This window comes from Felis catus, chromosome E2 (genome assembly GCF_018350175.1).
Source record: "Felis catus isolate Fca126 chromosome E2, F.catus_Fca126_mat1.0, whole genome shotgun sequence".
Taxonomy (NCBI): domain Eukaryota; kingdom Metazoa; phylum Chordata; class Mammalia; order Carnivora; family Felidae; genus Felis; species Felis catus.
Genome location: NC_058382.1, coordinates 6,909,085 through 6,926,744, shown reverse-complemented (window position 1 = coordinate 6,926,744; position 17,660 = coordinate 6,909,085). Strand labels below are relative to the sequence as shown.

General features: G+C 46.0%; 1 protein-coding gene across 1 annotated transcript in view; it reads left to right on the top strand.

Annotated features, from left to right (window-relative positions):
* The first annotated feature begins 6,931 nt into the window (after window positions 1–6,931).
* Window positions 6,932–17,660, top strand: part of ZNF175 (zinc finger protein 175) — a 35,024-nt gene continuing 24,295 nt past the window's right edge. Inside the window, exons 1-2 of the mRNA XM_006940922.5 lie at window positions 6,932–7,094; window positions 9,810–10,069. Coding sequence (XP_006940984.3) covers window positions 9,920–10,069 — 150 coding nt within the window. The 5' untranslated portion in view covers window positions 6,932–7,094; window positions 9,810–9,919. The remainder of the gene's footprint in view (window positions 7,095–9,809; window positions 10,070–17,660) is intronic.

Here is a 17,660-nt window from a genome sequence, read left to right as displayed (position 1 = left end):
GGAACAGAACACCAAGACACTCCTGAGAACAAATCCTCTCCATGTCAGACCCACCCTGGAGACCTCAGGAAGTACTGGCTGAACTGTTGAATTTGTCTGCAGTGATAGAGGTTGGGACTGAGCCTGGAGCCCTGACTCCAGCTCCAGACTTGAATCTGTAGCCTGGGTTCAGGGTGAGGTAGAACTTGTGACTGGGTCTTTACCTCTTCTCACATTTCCCTTGAGCTCTGCACATACAGAATCTCTCTCCCCTTTTCCCCCACACTCTTCCAGGTGCCACAATTCCTCTCCTCCATGGAGGCTCACTTAGCCTCCCAGTCTCCCATGGACAGTGCTCCATCTCTGAGGTCACAGAACTCTTCCCAATCTAAGCAAGGTCCCACATGTGCCTAAACACTTTGAATGTCTTCCTTGGCTCCCAAAGACAATGCCTCAGTCATCTCCTGATATTCCATTCCTTCATTTATCTGACAGACACAGAGGCATATTTTTAAACCATCTTTCAGGATTTGGGACACAGCTAGAATCAGGAAAGGGTGGTGAGTCTTGTTCTCAGTCCTCCAGAGCTCCATTTGGGTATTGTCCAGAGACTGAGTGAGAGAGAGAGAGAGAGAGAGAGAGAGAGAGAAGAAGAAGAAGAAGAAGAAGAAGGATGAGGAGGAGGAGGAGGAGGAGGAGGAGGAAAGGGGGAGGAGGAGGAGGAGGAAAGAGGGACACGTGGAGAGGAAGAGGGAGAGAGATACAGCAGGGGGGAGGGAAAGAGAAGGGGGAGGGGAAGGGGGAGGAAGAGATCAGCTTATTGGGGAGAGAATCCCTTCCTGCCTGTAAGAGGTGAGGAAGAGAATAAAGGTTTATCCCAGACAAGGAGGGATCTCTGAAGAGATTGGGGGTGGAGTTGGCCCTGAGAGGCAAGAAACCAAGGGCATGTGAGCAGTCCCACACGAAGGGTATGACTGACCCTAAGGCCCTAATTTTCCGGCGGTGTCAAGGAATCTAGAAAGGGCAAAGCTAGACTGGAGCGGGGGTGGTGGGCACCTATCCCGTTCAAATCCGTCCGCAAGCCTCTCAATTCTCCCAGCACCTGCCCACCGGGGAGGGCGCTCTCCCGCCCAGACAAAGCTGGATGTGGCGCTGTCCGTGGTGCTGAAGCAGGATTCGGTCCCGAGTTCAGGAATATCTGGGCGGTGTGGAAGGGTCTCAGTCCAGGAAAGCTGCTGAGTCAGGACTGGGCCCACCTAGGAGTGAGAAAACCAGGGAGGAGCCGGCCCCTCTCCCTCCTCCTTATTTGCCCCGGAGAATGTCTAGTGGGCTCTGCCAAGCCGCTGAAATCGAAGCTCCTAGCAGCCCATCTCTAGACATCGTGTTCTGTGAGAAAAATAAAGGCCCCTTGGGGCACCTGGGTGGCTCAGTCGGTTAAGCGGCCAACTTTGGCTCAGGGCATGATCTCAGGATTCATGGGTCTGAGCCCCGCGTCTGGCTCTGTGCTGATAGCTCGGAGCCTGCTTCAGATTCTGTGTCTTTCTCTCTCTCTTCCCCTCCCCTGTTCATCTCCCCCCCCCCCCGCCCCCTCACAAATAAATAAACATAAAAAAAGAAAGAAAGAAAGAAAAATAAAACCTTATTTATTAAGGTTCCTGAAAGTCTGCCTCGTAATTTAGAGCAAAATGCATTCCTCATTGATATATTATGTGGAAAGTGGAGATGATTCTTCCAATTCTATTTGAAGCCAACATGACATGTTCCAATGCATTTAAATCTGCAGACACCCCATAAGAGTGCCTGGTATGATGGACTTTCTTTCACTTTTGCTAATTCAAGATTAGAAAAGTAGTTTTATATTTATATTTTCTTTATTTTGCATTGGTGTGATTATAACAACTTTTCCCATCCGTTTCTTTTTTAAATTTTTTTATGTTTATTTATTTTTGAGAGAGACAGAGAGAGACAGAGCATGAGCAGAAGAGGGCAGAGAGAGGGAGACACAGCATCTGAAACAGGCTCCAGGCTCTGAGCTGTCAGCACAGAGCCTGACACAGGGCTCAAACTCACAAACTATGAGATCATGACCTGAGCTGAAGTTGGACACTTAACCGACTGAGCCACCCAGGCGCACTGCCCTCCCCCCCCCCCCCAATAGACTATTTTTTAGAACAGTTTTAATTTTACAGAAAATTGAGCAGATGGTACAGAGAGTTCCCATATATACCCACTTCTCATCACGGTCTCCCCTATTATTAACATCTTGTATTAGCATAATACATTTATTACAATTAAGGACTCAATATTGATACATCATTATCAACTAAAGTCCACAGTTCAAACTAAGGTTCTGTTAGTGTATTGTACAGTCTTATGGGTTTGGGCAAAAGCATAATATCATGTATCCACCATTACCCTATCTTACATACGTGTTATCATATATGCATGACATATACTCATCATATATAACATGCAAATATATTTGTGTATAATAAATACATTTTGTATAGTGTGTATATAGTACCCGGGTTTTAATGAGTTTCGATAAATGTATTCACCCCCCCCATCAAGATGTAGAATATTTTCATCTCTACACACATTTCCATCATACTGCTCCCTCCCTGAGGCAGCCTTTACTGATTTCTATCGCCATAGCTTAGTTTGGGTCACACTAGGACTTCATAAGATGGAATCATATTGTAGACTCTTTTACATCTGGCTTCTTGTGATGCCTGCATGCTATCGTATACATCAGTGGGTCACTTGTTTTATTGCTGAGTAGTATCTCAGGAGCAGGGAACCCAGAATCTGCTTCTTCCTATGTCTGCCCTCAAGTTCTAGAGAACTGTTCCTGGAGCTTCTGCATACCTTGTACGGTCCATCCTGCTCCTCTGGGGCCTCAGCAGGCATGTCCTCTGGGCTTTATCTCTCAGTCTCTCTTGCTGACAATTCCACTTCCCCCAGGCCGGGTGAGCATCTGATGGCTCCCATCAGAGCTGCTGGGAAGAGTCTGGCTGGGGTGTGAAGAGACCTGCAGCCTCGGTGATGTGGTCTGACCTGGGGGTTCTGCAGAGACACCAAAAAGTCCTGGAGAGGCAACACCCACATGGTCTCCACGTAAAATTTCCGGGCACCCTCAGGTAAAGGTCATTGTGCTAGACAGTGAGAGTAGTCAAGGCTCAAACTCAGAAAAATCAAACTCTACTACTAAGAAAAAGAAAGAAAAAAGAAAGAAAATACCAGGAGATTTGGACTAAGCTTAATGAAATTTATGATGACGACGAGTGTTGTGATGTAGTAACTCAGGCTAAGGAGGCAGCTCAATGAGACAACAATCAAGAGGGGCTTCCTGGAGGAAGAGGGACTTAAGCAGAGTAAGATGGACAAGTAGAAGTGTACATCTGATGATTTTGGAGTAGAAAAGCATGCTAGGAAGAAGGAAGAGCAGAGCAAAGACAACTGTGGATCGAAATGGCCTTGGATTTTCAGGTTGTGGAAATTAATCCTGTAAGGCAAGAGGGAAGGAGTGTGTGTGGAAATCTGGAGGGCAGAGGTGAAAAGAGGAAAACTTGGCAGGATATAAATATCAGCATAAATATAAATATGTGAAATATGTGTGTTTATACACACATACATTGTGTATTATATATACATTATATATAATCTCAGAGTTGGGAATGACAGCATTAGAAATTGACTTATAAACTAAACTACAGGGGTACCTGGGGGGCTCAGTCAGTTAAGCATTCAATTCTTGATTTCAGCTCAGGTCACGATCTCACAGTTAGTGGGTTTGAGCCCCACATCAGGCTCTGTGCTGACAGCTCAGAGCCTGGAACCTGCTTCGGATTCTGTGTCTCCCTCTCTCTCTGCCCCTCGCCTGCTCACACTCTGTCTCAATCTCTCAAAAATAAATATACATTAAAAAAAATTCAACAAGTCTTTCTTGGAGGCCTCCTGGCTTGCTCAGTTGGTGGAGCGTGCAACTCTTGATCTTGGGGTTATGAGGTCTAGCACCATGTTGGGTGTAGAGATTACTTAAAAATAAAATCCTTAACTTTTTTTTCCTTGGGCACATCATAGGAACCTAATATTTGTTGAATGAATGAAATAGAATATTTTTCTCCAGTGACAGCTCATTCTTATTATGTAAAAGCACTGTTTCGAACATTTTGAATATGATCATTGTAGAGGCTGCTTTTAGGCAATAGCAATGGAATAGAGAAAGGGCCCACAGAGACCAACAGAGCATCAACTGAAAACAACCAGGCCCATCAGGCTGATGGGGTTTGGCAGTGGTGGTGGGGGTCCGGAGCTGATGGCCAGGAAAGAATTCTTGAGACGTCCTTGGTGCAAAAAGGTGACTTATTAAAGGACAGGACCCTTGGGCAGAAAGAGCCACACTGGGATTGTGAAGAGTGACTGATTATATACTATGGAATTGGGGGAGGGAAGACAAAAGGGAGGCCTCCAGGACTTTCATGGGCTAAAGAGGACTCCTAAGATAAGGGAGGCCTTGCTATTGTTAAGCTAAGGTTGTTTTCCCTCCTGTAGGACATTAACTTTTGGACAGTAGGGGGTTCCTGGAGAAATGTTCTACTCTGTATTTGCCTCAAGTATTTGTCAATGGGCTGTAGGTTATGAGGAAATCTAATTTTACCTCCCATTTCCTTCTTGCTTTTGTTCCCCACATCACTATGGAGAGGAGGGTGATGTTGGGGCTCCAGGGAACTGAGTCTATGGGTTTCTGGAAGATTGCCTTTTTCTTGTAATTTACTAAGACATAGGTAAACTGATGGAGACTCCTGTCCTGCATGACTGTGCTCTCTGTCAGTTAACCATTCATTTCCCCCTTTCCTTTGTTCTTGGGCAGCCGGGAGTCCCTGAGGGATATCACACATATCCCACCTGGCAGGGTGTTTGTGGGGTGAAAGCTTGCCTTCTGCTCCCACATCAAGGTGACCCACCTCAAAATATCCATAGGCCCTAACTAATCAATGGGTTACTTACAACCAGGCACAGTTACCAAATACCAAAAGGGGCTTCCCCCTTAAAATTCTTTTTTAATGTTTATTCTTTTTGAGAGAGAGACACAGAGAGCAAGCAGGGGAGGGGCAGAGAGAGAGAGGGAGACACAGAATCGGAAGCAGGCTCCAGGCTCTGAGCTGCCAGCACAGAGCCTGACGCAGGGCTCCAACTCACAGACTGCTAGATCATGACCTGAGCCTCTCAACCGACTGAGCCACCCAGACGCCCCAAGGGTCTTACACCTTTAAATACAGCCCCCACCCACTACCTCCCTGCAGACAGTGTCTCCCTCACTGTCTTTCCCCAGTCCCCTTCTGGTGTATTCATTAAACTTCTATTTCCTTGTTCTGCCTTGGGTGGATTCTTTCACTACCCATGCCGCCACCGGCTCTCACACAAATCGGGTTAGGTACCCCGCCAAAAGCACAACTTTATGAAACAAGAAACTGAAAACCAGAGGGGTTAACTAACTTGCCCAAATCTGAACAGCTGGCTTCAAACCCGGGGAGTCCAGCTCCAGAACCTTTGTACTGAATTATTATACATACTGCAGTAAATGATGTGGAAATGTTGGGGTTTGGAGCTGATCACCAAGAATTCTTGAGATGTCTTTGGGGCACAAAAGGGTTTTTATATTAAAGCACGGGGACAGGACCCAAGGGCAGAAAGGCTGCATTGGGGTTGTGAGGAGTGACTGATTACATACTTGGGAATTGGGAGAAGTAAAGATTGGGGGGAAGTTTCCAAAAGGATTTTCATATGCTAAAGAAGATGTGAGGGATTCCGGAAGTCTTAGCTACCAGCAAGCTAAGATTGTTTTTCCCCTCTAGCAAAGCAGTAACATTAAAACAGTCGGGAGTTCCTAGAGGAACATCCTACTCACCTGTCTCAAGTATCTGTCAATGGGCTGCAGGTTATAAGGAAATTTAATTTTATCTACTTTTCCTTCTGCCTTTGTTCCCCACAACAGCAAAGCCTACAGAACTTTGTAAATAAATAATTAGAAAATGCGGACTGAGAAACAGAAAGAGAGGAATTCCTTCTGAACACTAGGTCTGGCTTTGTCTCTCTCTTTCTGTCTCTACCATTTTCTTACCACAGCTGCAGCGCAGTGGGGAATGGCTCCTCTCTATCAGTCCTGAAGGGCCAGTCCCTGTGTTTGGTCTCCATGATTGTCAGCAACTCCTGCCAGACTAAGCTGGACCCTTGAGAAGCAAGCCCCCAGCCTACCCAGTCCTCAGAGCCTGGGGTCCCAGCTGCCTCCAGGGGAATCTGGTGATGGATGGAGAGTTTGAGTGCCAGACTCAACACCCTATGGGATCCCGTTTGCCTCTCACCATTAGCATCTCTGTTGCAGGGTGAGTTGTGGTAGGGAAGAGGGAGCAGAACACCTGGATTTTTGAGCATTTATTTATTTTTCGTTTTTTAAAGCTTTAAAATTGTTTATTTCTTAAGATTTTATTTTTAAGTAAACTCTACACCCAGTGTGGGACTCCAACTCACAACCCAGAGATCAAGAGTCGCACGCTCCACCAACTGAGCCAGCCAGGCACCTCCTGAGTGTGGAGTTTTAAATCAGTGTGAAAATACAAAGAAAAGGTATTTTTCGGGATATACAATGCCAGTTTCTCCTAGAAATACATATACAAACAAGTAAGTAATACATCTGCCAAGGTGGGATGGATCCCAAGACTTGGTGAGGTTGCAAACGCCCTCCCTGACTGTACGGAATGGAAGTCTTTGGAAAATGGCGGCCTCCAGCATCATAATCCTCATGGACGCGGCCATGTCCTTCCCTCGACAACCGCTATAAGAAGATGACCCGCCGAATAGACTGTAGTACGCCATGATAACTACTGGCAGGGCGTGGCCTCACGGCTTCTACTGAGCCTGCGCACCATTCAATCGCCGGCGCGCCAAGAAACGCCCACGGGAATCGAACCCAGGCCGGAAGTGGCCCGGCGCGGCCATTTCGCTTAGGTTGTTAACTGGTTCTAACCTGTCCGTCGCCTGCGTGGGACGCTGCGGTGATTTAGGATGTCAGCAGCCGACGTCCTGTGGGGCCAATGAGGGGAACTCGGCTTGCGGTGAGTGTGACGGGCTCGGGGGACGAGTGGCGAGGGTCTGCGAGTGATGGGGTCTTTAGTGACGGGAGCTGTGGGGTAGGCGGCGGCTGCTAATCTGAGTTGGGTGATTGGCTCGGTCATTGTCAGTCTTTGCGTGTTTTCCGTGTGTGTAATTATTGGGGGGGAACTTAAATTCCAAGTGTGTTTTAATACCAACTTTTATACTGTTGGTCCTTGACAGTCGTTCATTTGAGGACGGCGAACTGGCTTCTTGGACGGGCCTCAGGTGGCACTGGGGACGCTGGGGGAGTGACTCCCTGGAGGCAGTGATTGATGCAGGGGCAAGCGGCTTCAGGGATTGGGGGACTTGGAGGGTCCCATTGTAACATCGGGGACCAGTGTACTTGGGGACCTATAGAAATCAGTAGAGTGGGGCGCTGAGGGTAGCTTATGGGACCCTATCGACTGGAGGCCTAGGGAATCTGTTATGGGGGTTTCCAAGGTCTCTCCTTAGGTCCTTGTGGACGTGATAAGGGTCAGAAATTGGCAGTGGAACAGATGGATGAGGATCTCCTATTGGGGTGCATTAATTGGAAGCCGGTGTTGGGGATTATTCCGGGTTCTGTGCAACTCAGTGCCTGGGAGAGAGACCTTTCTGGGCAGCCTGTGGAGCCTGGCTGTGACTGTGTTGTGTCGGGGGAGGCATTAGGCGACCTTCTGGCCATCCTGTGGTTCACTCTTCGGGGATTTCTGGAGGTCCTTGCTGTCATGACTGCATTTGGGTGCGGCGTTGGAAGGCAATTTATTATGTATTGTCAAGACATGGTAGGTGATCGGGGTCCTGATGCATGTCTGCAGGTTTTGGGGTGAAGGTAGGGGTTAAGTGCAGTAAACTTACTTTATTTTGGGAGGGAGAGGGAGAGAGCAAGCAGGGGAGGGGCGGAGAGAGAATCCCAAGCAGGCTCTGCTCGGTCAGCGTGTAGCCGGATGCTGGGCTCCAACGCAAAAACATTGAGATCATGACCTGAACCGAAACCCAAGAGTCAGGCGCTTAACCGCCTGAGCCACGGAGGCGCCCCATAAGTACAGTAAATTTAAGTTTTATCTTTGTTAGAAAAGTCCGGGCTGTCTAGGGTGTTATGGATGGGCACGGAAATGTCCAGAAGCTTAGACACACCAGCGTGGCCGGCTCAAAGCCTCAGCTCTCTGAAGGCAACGGGAGATAGAGATGGATGGTGTTTATGGAAGCTGACCAGGTAGGGGACCACGTGGGATAGAGGCAGCTGTGTGCAATTTAGGAGGCACAAGAGAGGGGCGCCTGGGACGCTCAGTCGGTTAAGCATCTGACTTCGGCTCGGGTCATTATCTCACGGTTGGTGAGTTTGGGCCCCGAGTCGGCCTCTGTGCTGACAGCTCGGAGCCTGGAGCCTGCTTCGCATTCTGTGTCTCCCTCTCTCTCTGACCCTCCCCCCATTCATGCTCTGTCTCCCTCTGTCTCAAAAATAAACGTTAAAAAAAAAAAATAACTGGGATCTTCTGAGCTTTTATTCCATAGCACTGGGGTTTTGGAGTGGGGGGGGGGGTTCAGAGCTGACGGCCAAGAAATCTTCAGGGGCGTCTGCGTGGCTCATTTGGTTGAGCGTCTGACTTCGGCTCAGGTCATGGTCTCGCGGTTTCTGGATTCGAACCCTGCGTCGGGCTCAGTGCTGACAGCTCAGAGCCTGCAGCCTGCTGCGGATTCTGTGTCTCCCTCTTTCTCTCTCTCTGCCCCTCCCCCGCTGGTGCACGCATGCACGTGTTCTCTCTCTCTCTCTCTCAAACATTAAAAAAAAAAATCTTGAGACAGATGTCTTTGATACACAATGGTGATTTTATTAAAGCATGGGAACAGGACTCGTGGGCAGAAAGAGCCTCACTGGGGCTGTGACAGGTGACTGGTTATATACTATGGAGTTGGGGGAGGGAAAGGTAAAAGGGAGGTTTCCAAAACGATTTTCATGTGCTAAAGAAAAGAAGACTCATAAGATACTAGAAGCCTAGCTGTTGTTAAGCTAAAGTTGTTTTTTCTCTAGCAAAGCATTAACATTAAGACTGTAGGGGGTTCTGGGAGGAATGTTTCACTCTGGCCTCCATGCACTGCAGGTTATAAGGAAATTTAATCTTATTTACCGTTTCCTTCTTGCCTTTGTTCCCCACATCTTTATGCAGGGGAGGGTGATGTTAAGGCTCCAGGAGACTGAGTCTGGGTTTCTGGAGGTTAGGCTATTGATAAGATTGTCTTTTTCTTGTAATTTACCAAGACTTCTGTAAACCCACGGGATTCCTGTCCTGCTTGACTGTGACCTTGGTCAGTTAACGAGGTCAGTTAACCATTCGTTTTAAGTGCGTGAGGGATATCACATGTATCCCACCTGGTGGGGGTGGGGGTTGTGGATGTTAGCTTGCCTTATGATCCCACATCAATAGTATCTAGCATAGGGGCACCTGGGTGGCTCAGTCAGTTAAGCGTGGCTCAGGTCATGATCCCAGGATCGTGGGATCGAGCCCCGCATCAGGCTCTGTGCTGACAGCTTGGAGCCTGCTTGGGATTCTGTTTCCCTCTCTTTCTCAAAATAAATAAATAAACATTAAAAAAAAAAATTATGTCTAGCACAGTGGCCTTCTCCGAAGGACTCTCGAAAATACTTGCATGGAGCAAATGTTCGATGAATGACTGTGTGGGTGTTCCCTTTCCAGGACTTCCCGGTGGCTCTGCAGAGCCCCGGATCAGACCACACCAATGACGCTGCTGGTCTCCTTAGAAGCCCAGCCAGACTCTCCCCCGCAGCTCTGACTGAAGCCTCCAGATGCCCACCCAGCTTTGGGCTCCCGGGAAGAAAGGACTTGCCCACAAGAGAGACCGAGAAGTGACGCCCAGAGGAGACATGACTGCTGGCGAGAATTTGCCCCAGAGGTCCCAGGCCCTGGGTTCAGAGGAGCAGGATGGACCATGCGAGGTAAGCAGGAGCCACTCCAGGGACAGTTTCCAGAAATTGAGGACAGATACAGAAAGCAGAAGATTCTGGACTTTGTGTCGCTCAGACCATGTGCATCCGCCTGCTGAGAGCGGGCCGCGGGGGCTGATGTCCCCTCGTTCACGGGCCATCTGTATTGTAGAGGAAACCAAACCGGGCTGATGGAGGGGAGGCTTGGCCCTGGGGCAGAGGAAGAGGAAAAGGTAGCTCCTGATCCAGGTGAGAAGCCCCAGCCACTGGCAGGGAAATGCGAAACTTCATCCACCACTGGGTGTGTCCGCATGTTCTCAGCCGCTTGCCCCCTACCTGACTTCTCTTTACCTGCTGGCAGGGGTTTGCTTGGTTTCCCGTCTCCGCATGGTTTACAGGAACATAGGATACTAGAGCAAAAACTGCCTTCTAGGGACACGTGTGGGTTTTCCTGTTTTCAAGGTGAATAAAAATGCCAGAGAATAGTGTTTCTAAGTTGCCCCAGATATTAATATTTAATATATGGAAATAAGAAAGAAAGATTCTTGGGTATACTGAAGACTTCCTAAATTACAAGTTAGTCTTTGTATTTAAAGACATTGTGTGTGTGTATTTTTTTTTTAATTTTTTTTTTTTAACGTTTATTTATTTTTGAGACAGAGCATGAACGGGGGAGGGTCAGAGAGAGGGAGACACAGAATCCGAAACAGGCTCCAGGCTCTGAGCTGTCAGCACAGAGCCCGACGCGGGGCTCGAACTCACGGACCGCGAGATCATGACCCGAGCCAAAGTCAGCCGCTTAACCGACCAAGCCACCCAGGTGCCCCAAGACATCGTGTGTTTTAAAACAGTAATGGGTGGGGGTGCCTGGGTGGCGCAGTCGGTTAAGCGTCCGACTTCAGCCAGGTCACGATCTCGCGGTCCGGGAGCTCGAGCCCTGCGTCAGGCTCTGGGCTGATGGCTCAGAGCCTGGCGCCTGTTTCCGTATCTGTGTCTCCCTCTCTCTCTGCCCCTCCCCCGTTCATGCTGTGTCTCTCTCTGTCCCAAAAATAAATAAATGTTGAAAAAAAAAATTTTTAAAACAGTAATGGGTGGCCATAATAATAAACCGTGTGTCACTGCCTTGTGATGGGTTTATAATCAGTTACAGAGAGATGTCCTGTTTTTTAAGTGTAGTAAATGCATGGGTTATTACCACTGTGAACCAACATACTGTGAAAAGATTATATATTTCAATTATGTTTAAAATCCACTCCACCTGACAGAAACATTTGATAATAGAAAACATCAAATAACATTAAAACTATTAAAAATAAATGCCGAGTAAAAATCATTTAAAAATTAAAAGATATTGCCGCAGATATTTAAAAGTCATTCTTTTTTTAAAAACTGTTTATTTTTGGGGGGATCTGGGTGGCTCCGTCGGTTAAATATCTGACTTCGACTGAGGTCATGATGTCGGGGTTCGAGGGTTTGAGCCCCTCATCGGGCTCTGTGCTGACAGCTCAGAGCCTGGAGCCTGCTTCTGATTCTTTGGCTCTCTCTCTGCAGTTTGCACTGTCTCTCTCTCAAATACATAAATAAAAACTTAAAATGTTTATTTCTTTTTGAGAGTGAGAGTGTGAGCAGGGAAGGGGCGGAGAGAGGAAGACAGAGAATCCCAAGCAGGCTCTGCACTGTCCACACAGAGCCTGATGTGGGGCTTGAACTCCCAAACCGTGAAGTCATGACCTGAAATCAGGAGTCAGACGCTTAACCTACTGAGCCACCCAGGTGCCCCCTAAAAGGCATGCCAAAAATGAAAAGGTAAAACACCCAAATTTCACCCAGAACTGTCCAAGATCTTTGTTGTGTGACTGTTAGTTTGCTCGGGCTGCCGTCACGAAGTGCTACAGCCTGGGTGGCATAAACAACAGAAATGTATTTTCTCATGATTCCAGGGGCTGGAAATGCAAAGTCAAAACGTCAGCAGGGTTCTTCCTTCTGAGGCCTCTCTCCCTGGCTTGTAGATGGATGGCTTCTGACTGTCCTCGTGTGATCTGCCCTCTGTGGGGGTCTGTGTCTCATTTCCTTTCCTTTTTTTTTTTTTTCTTTTTCTTTTTTCCCTTAATGTTTACTTATTTATTTTGAGAGAGGGAGAGAGGATCCAAAGCAGGCTCCTCACTGAGGAGGAGCTCGATTTCATGAACTGAGATTGAGATCTGAGCTGAAGTCAAGGCAGCTGCTAAACTAGCGGCTTAACCAGCTGAGCCACCCAGGTGCCCCTTAATCTTTTATCAGGACCCCCAGTCAAACAGGATCAGAGCCCACTCTACTCACCTCATTTTAACTTGGTTACCTCTTTTTTTTATTTTTTTGAATGTTTCTTTATTTTTGAGAGAGAGGTAGAGACAGTGTGAGCGGAGGAGGGTGGGGCAGAGAGAGAGAGAGAGAGACACACACACACACACACGTACACAGAATCCGTAGCAGGTTCCAGGCTCTGAACCCACAAACCACGAGATCATGACCTGAGCCAAAGTCAGACAGACAGACAACCAACTGAGACACCCAGGCTTTTTTTTTTTAATTTATTTTTTTATTTTTATTTTTTACTTTTTATTTATTTTTGAGACAGAGACAGAGCATGAACGGGGGAGGGGCAGAGAGAGAGGGAGACACAGAATCGGAAGCAGGCTCCAGGCTCTGAACCATCAGCCCAGAGCCCGACGCGGGGCTCGAACTCACAGACCGCGAGATCATGACCTGAGCTGAAGTCAGATGCCCAACCAACTGAGCCACCCAGGCGCCCCACTTTCAATTTTTTTTAATATTTATTTATTTTTGATAGAGAGAGAGACCATGCACAGGGGAGGGGCAGGGAGAGAGGGAGACACAGAATCGGAAGCAGGCTCCAGGCTCTGAGCCATCAGCCCAGAGCCCGACGCGGGGCTTGAACTCACGGACCGCGAGATCGTGACCTGAGCTGAAGTCGGACGCTTAACCGACTGAGCCACCCAGGTGCCCCTTGAGACACCCAGGCTTTTAAAAGACCATGTCTCCATGGTACTGGGGGTTAGGACTTGGCCATAAGAATTTTCTTGGGTGCGGGGAGCTTGGAGGGGAGACGCAGTTAAGCCCATAAACGGTGACAAACAGTACATCGTAGGTAAATGCCTTTCCTTTTGCCTTGATAGGTGGTGAACTGTTAAGAGCAGGATTGAAAGCGTGTTCAAGTGGCTGTTATGATACATGTTACTTCATATCGGCTCATTTCCTTTTAGATGATGAAAATAATTTTGCCGGCTCGCCCTGGTCTTTGTTTTGCCGTTTCAGTAGATCCTCCCGTTGCTAATTCAGATTTTCACCCAGCTTCTCTGTTGGTGTTAGGCTATTTGCCACCAACATTCGCAGTCTTTTCATCGTCGTCTTCCCTCGGCTTCTGCCAATATTGTGTTGTTATTCTCTACTTTTTAAACCTGTTAATCTGATCAACAATAAATAGATGCCACGGCTGCTTTAATTTGTATTTTTTTTTTTCAACGTTTATTTATTTTTGGGACAGAGAGAGACAGAGCATGAACGGGCAAGGGGCAGAGAGAGAGGGAGACACAGAATCGGAAACAGGCTCCAGGCTCCGAGCCATCAGCCCAGAGCCCGACGCGGGGCTCGAACTCACGGACCGCGAGATCATGACCTGGCTGAAGTCGGACGCTCAACCGACTGCGCCACCCAGGCACCCCTAATTTGTATTTTTTACGTTGTTTTATTGGTCTTTTTTTAAATTGGAGTGTAGTGACACAATGTTACGTTGGTAACAAGCATACAACATATTAAATTGACAAGTGCTATCATCTGTCACCACAAGTCTTCCCTACACTGTATCTTTTATCCTTGAGACTCACTGGTTCCATAGCTGGAAGCCTGTACTCCCCACTCCCCACCTTTGCCCATCTCCCCATCCTCCTCCCCTTCGGCAACCACTGGTTCTCTGTGTTTATGGGTCTGTTTCTGCTTTGCTTGTTCATTCGTTTTGTTTTTTAGATTCCACATACAGGTGAAATCATACGGTATTCGTCTCTGACTTATTTCACTTAGCACAAGACCCTCCCGGTCTATACACGGTATATACACACACGTATATACACACATTTATATGCACGCCACATCTTCTTTATCCGTTCACTTGTTAATAGATACTTAGGTTGCTTCCATATCTTGGCTGGCGTAAATAATGCTGCAATAAACATAGCTTACCTCTTAAAAGGCTGTGTCTCCAAATACAGGCACACTCTGAGGTACTGGGGGTTAGGACTTCGACAAGTCCTAACCTTTTCAAGTCAGTGTTTCCATTTTCTTTGGGTAAATATCCAGTAGCGGAAATACTGGATTGTGTGGTATTTCTATTTTTAATTTTTAGGGGACCCTTCATGCTGTTTTCCACAGTGGCTGCACCCATTTACATTTCTACCCACAGTGCGTGAAGGTCCTTTGGTCTCCACATCCTTACCAACACTTGTTACTGTCTTTTTGGTTTTTTGTTTTGTTTTTGTCTTTTTATATGAAAGTTATTGTCAAATTGGTTTCCATACAGCACCCAGTGCTCATCCCAACAGGTGCCCTCCTCAATGCCCATCGCCCACCCTCCCCTCCCCCCCCCCATCAACCCTCAGTTTATTCTCAGTTTTTAAGAGTCTCTTATGGTTTGGCTCCCTCCCTCTCTAACTTTTTTTTTCTTCCCTTTCCCTCCCCCATGGTCTTCTGTTAAGTTTCTCAGGATCCACATAAGAGTGAAAACATATGGTATCTGTCTTTCTCTATATGACTTATTTCACTTAGCATAACACTCTCCAGTTCCATCCACGTTGCTACAAAGGGCCAGATTTCATTCTTTCTCATTGCCAAGTAATATTCCATTGTATATATAAACCACATCTTCTTTATCCATTCGTCAGTTAATGGACATTTAGGCTCTTTCTATAATTTGGCTATTGTTGCGAGTGCTGCTATAAACATTGGGGTACAAGTGCCCTTATGCATCAGCACTCCTGTATCCCTTGGGTAAATTCCTAGCAGTGCTATTGCTGGGTCATAGGATAGATCTATTTTTAACATTTTCAGGAACCTCCATACTGTTTTCCAGAGCGGCTGCACCAGTTTGCATTCCTACCGACAGTGCAAGAGGGTTCCCGTTTCTCCACATCCTTGCCACCATCTGTAGTCTCCTGATTTGTTCATTTTAGCCACTCTGACCGCCATGAGGTGGTACCTCATTGTGGTTTTGATTTGTATTTCCCTGATGAGCGACGTTGAGCATCTTTTCATGTGCCTGTTGGCCATCTGGATGTCGTCTTTAGAGAAATGTCTATTCATGTCTTCTGCCCATTTCTTCACTGGATTATTTGTTTTTCGGGTGTGGAGTTTGGTGAGTTCTTTATAAGTTTTGGATACTAGCCCTTTGTCTGATATGTCATTTGCAAATGTCTTTTCCCATTCCATCAGTTGCCTTTTAGTTTTGTTGATTGTTTCCTTTGCTGTGCAGAAGCTTTTTATCTTCATGAGGTCCCAGTAGTTCATTTTTACTTTTAATTCGCTTGCCTTTGGGGATGTGTCAAGTAAGAAATTGCTGTGGCTGAGGTCAGAGAGGTTTTTTCCTTTTTTCTCCTCTAGGATTTTGATGGTTTCCTGGCTCACATTCGGGTCCTTTATCCATTTGAGTTTATTTTTGTGAATGGTGTGAGAAAGTGGTCTAGTTTCATCCTCCTGCACGTTGCTGTCCAGTTCTCCCAGCACCATTTGTTAAAGAGACTGTCTTTTTTCCATTGGATGTTCTTTGCTGCTTTGTCAAAGATTAGTTGGCCATACTTTTGTGGGTCTAGTTCTGGGGTTTCTATTCTATTCCATTGGTCTATATGTCTGTTTTTGTGCCAATACCATGCTGTCTTGATGATGACAGCTTTGTAGTAGAGGCTGAAGTCTGGGATTGTGATGCCTCCTGCTTTGGTCTTCTTCTTCAAAATTACTTTGGCTATTTGGGGCCTTTTGTGGTTCCATATGAATTTTAGGATTGCTTGTTCTAGCTTTGAGAAGAATGCTGGTGCAGTTTTGATTGGGATTGTATTGAATGTGTAGATAGCTTTGGCTAGTATTGACATTTTGACAATATTTATTCTTCCAACCCATGAGCACGGAATGTTTTTCCATTTCTTTATATCTTCAGTTTCTTTCATAAGTTTTCTATAGTTTTCAGCATACAGATCTTTTACATCTTAGGTTAATTCCTAGGTATCTTATGATTCTTGGTGCAATTGTAGATGGGATCAGTTTCTTTGTCTTTCTGTTGCTTCATTATTAGTGTGTAAGAATGCAGCTGATTTCTGTACATTGATTTTGTATCCTGCGACTTTGCTGAATTCATGTATCAGTTCTAGCAGACTTATGGTGGAGTCTGTCGGGTTTTCCATGTATAATATCATGTCATCTGCAAAAAGTGAAAGCTTAACTTCACATGTCATCTGCAAAAAGTGAAAGCTTAACTTCATCTTTCCCGATTTTGATGCCTTTGATTTCCTTTTGTTGTCTGATTGCTGATGCCAGAACTTCCAACACTATGTTAAACAGCAGCGGTGAGAGTGGACATCCCTGTCGTGTTCCTGATCTCAGGGAAAAAGCTCTCAGTTTTTCCCCGTTGAGAATGATGTTAGCTGTGGGCTTTTCATAAATGGCTTTTATGATCTTTAAGTATGTTCCTTTTATCCCGACTTTCTTGAGGGTTTTTATTAAGAAAGGATGCTGAATTTTGTCAAATGCTTTTTCTGCATCGATTGATGGGATCATATGGTTATCTTTTTTTTTATTAATGTAATGTATCACATTGATTTGTGAATGTTGAACCAGCCTTGTAGCCCAGGAATGAATCCCACTTGATCATGATGAATAATTCTTTTTATATGCTGTTGAACTCAATTTGCTAGTATCTTGTTGAGAATTTTTGCATCCATATTCATCAGGGATATTGGCCTGTAGTTCTCTTTTTTTGCTGGGTCTCTGGTTTGGGAATCAAAGTAATGCTGGTTTCATGGAATGAGTCTGGAAGTTTTCCTTCCCTTTCTATTTTTTAGAACAGCTTGAGAAGGATAGGTATTATCTCTGCTTTAAATGTCTGGTAGAATTCCCCAGGGAAACCATCTGGTTGGTTATTGGGAGACAACCATCTCTTATTTGTGGGAGATTTTTGTTAACTGATTCAATTTCTTCGCTGGTTATGGGTCTGTTCAAGCTTTCTATTTCTTCCTGTTTGAGTTTTGGAAGTGTGTGGGTGCTTAGGAATTTGTCCATTTCTTCCAGGTTGTCCAGTTTGTTGGCATATAATTTTTCATAGTATTCCCTGATAATTGCTTGTATCTCTGAGGGATTGGTTGTAATAATTCCATTTTCATTCATGATTTTATCTATTTGGGCCATCTCCCTTTTCTTTTTGAGAAGCCTGGCTAGAGGTTTATCAATTTTGTTTATTTTTTCAAAAAGCCAATTTTTGGTTTCATTGATCTGCTCTACACTTTTTTAGATTCTATATTGTTTATTTTTGCTCTGATCTTTATTATGTCTCTTCTGCTGGGTTTGG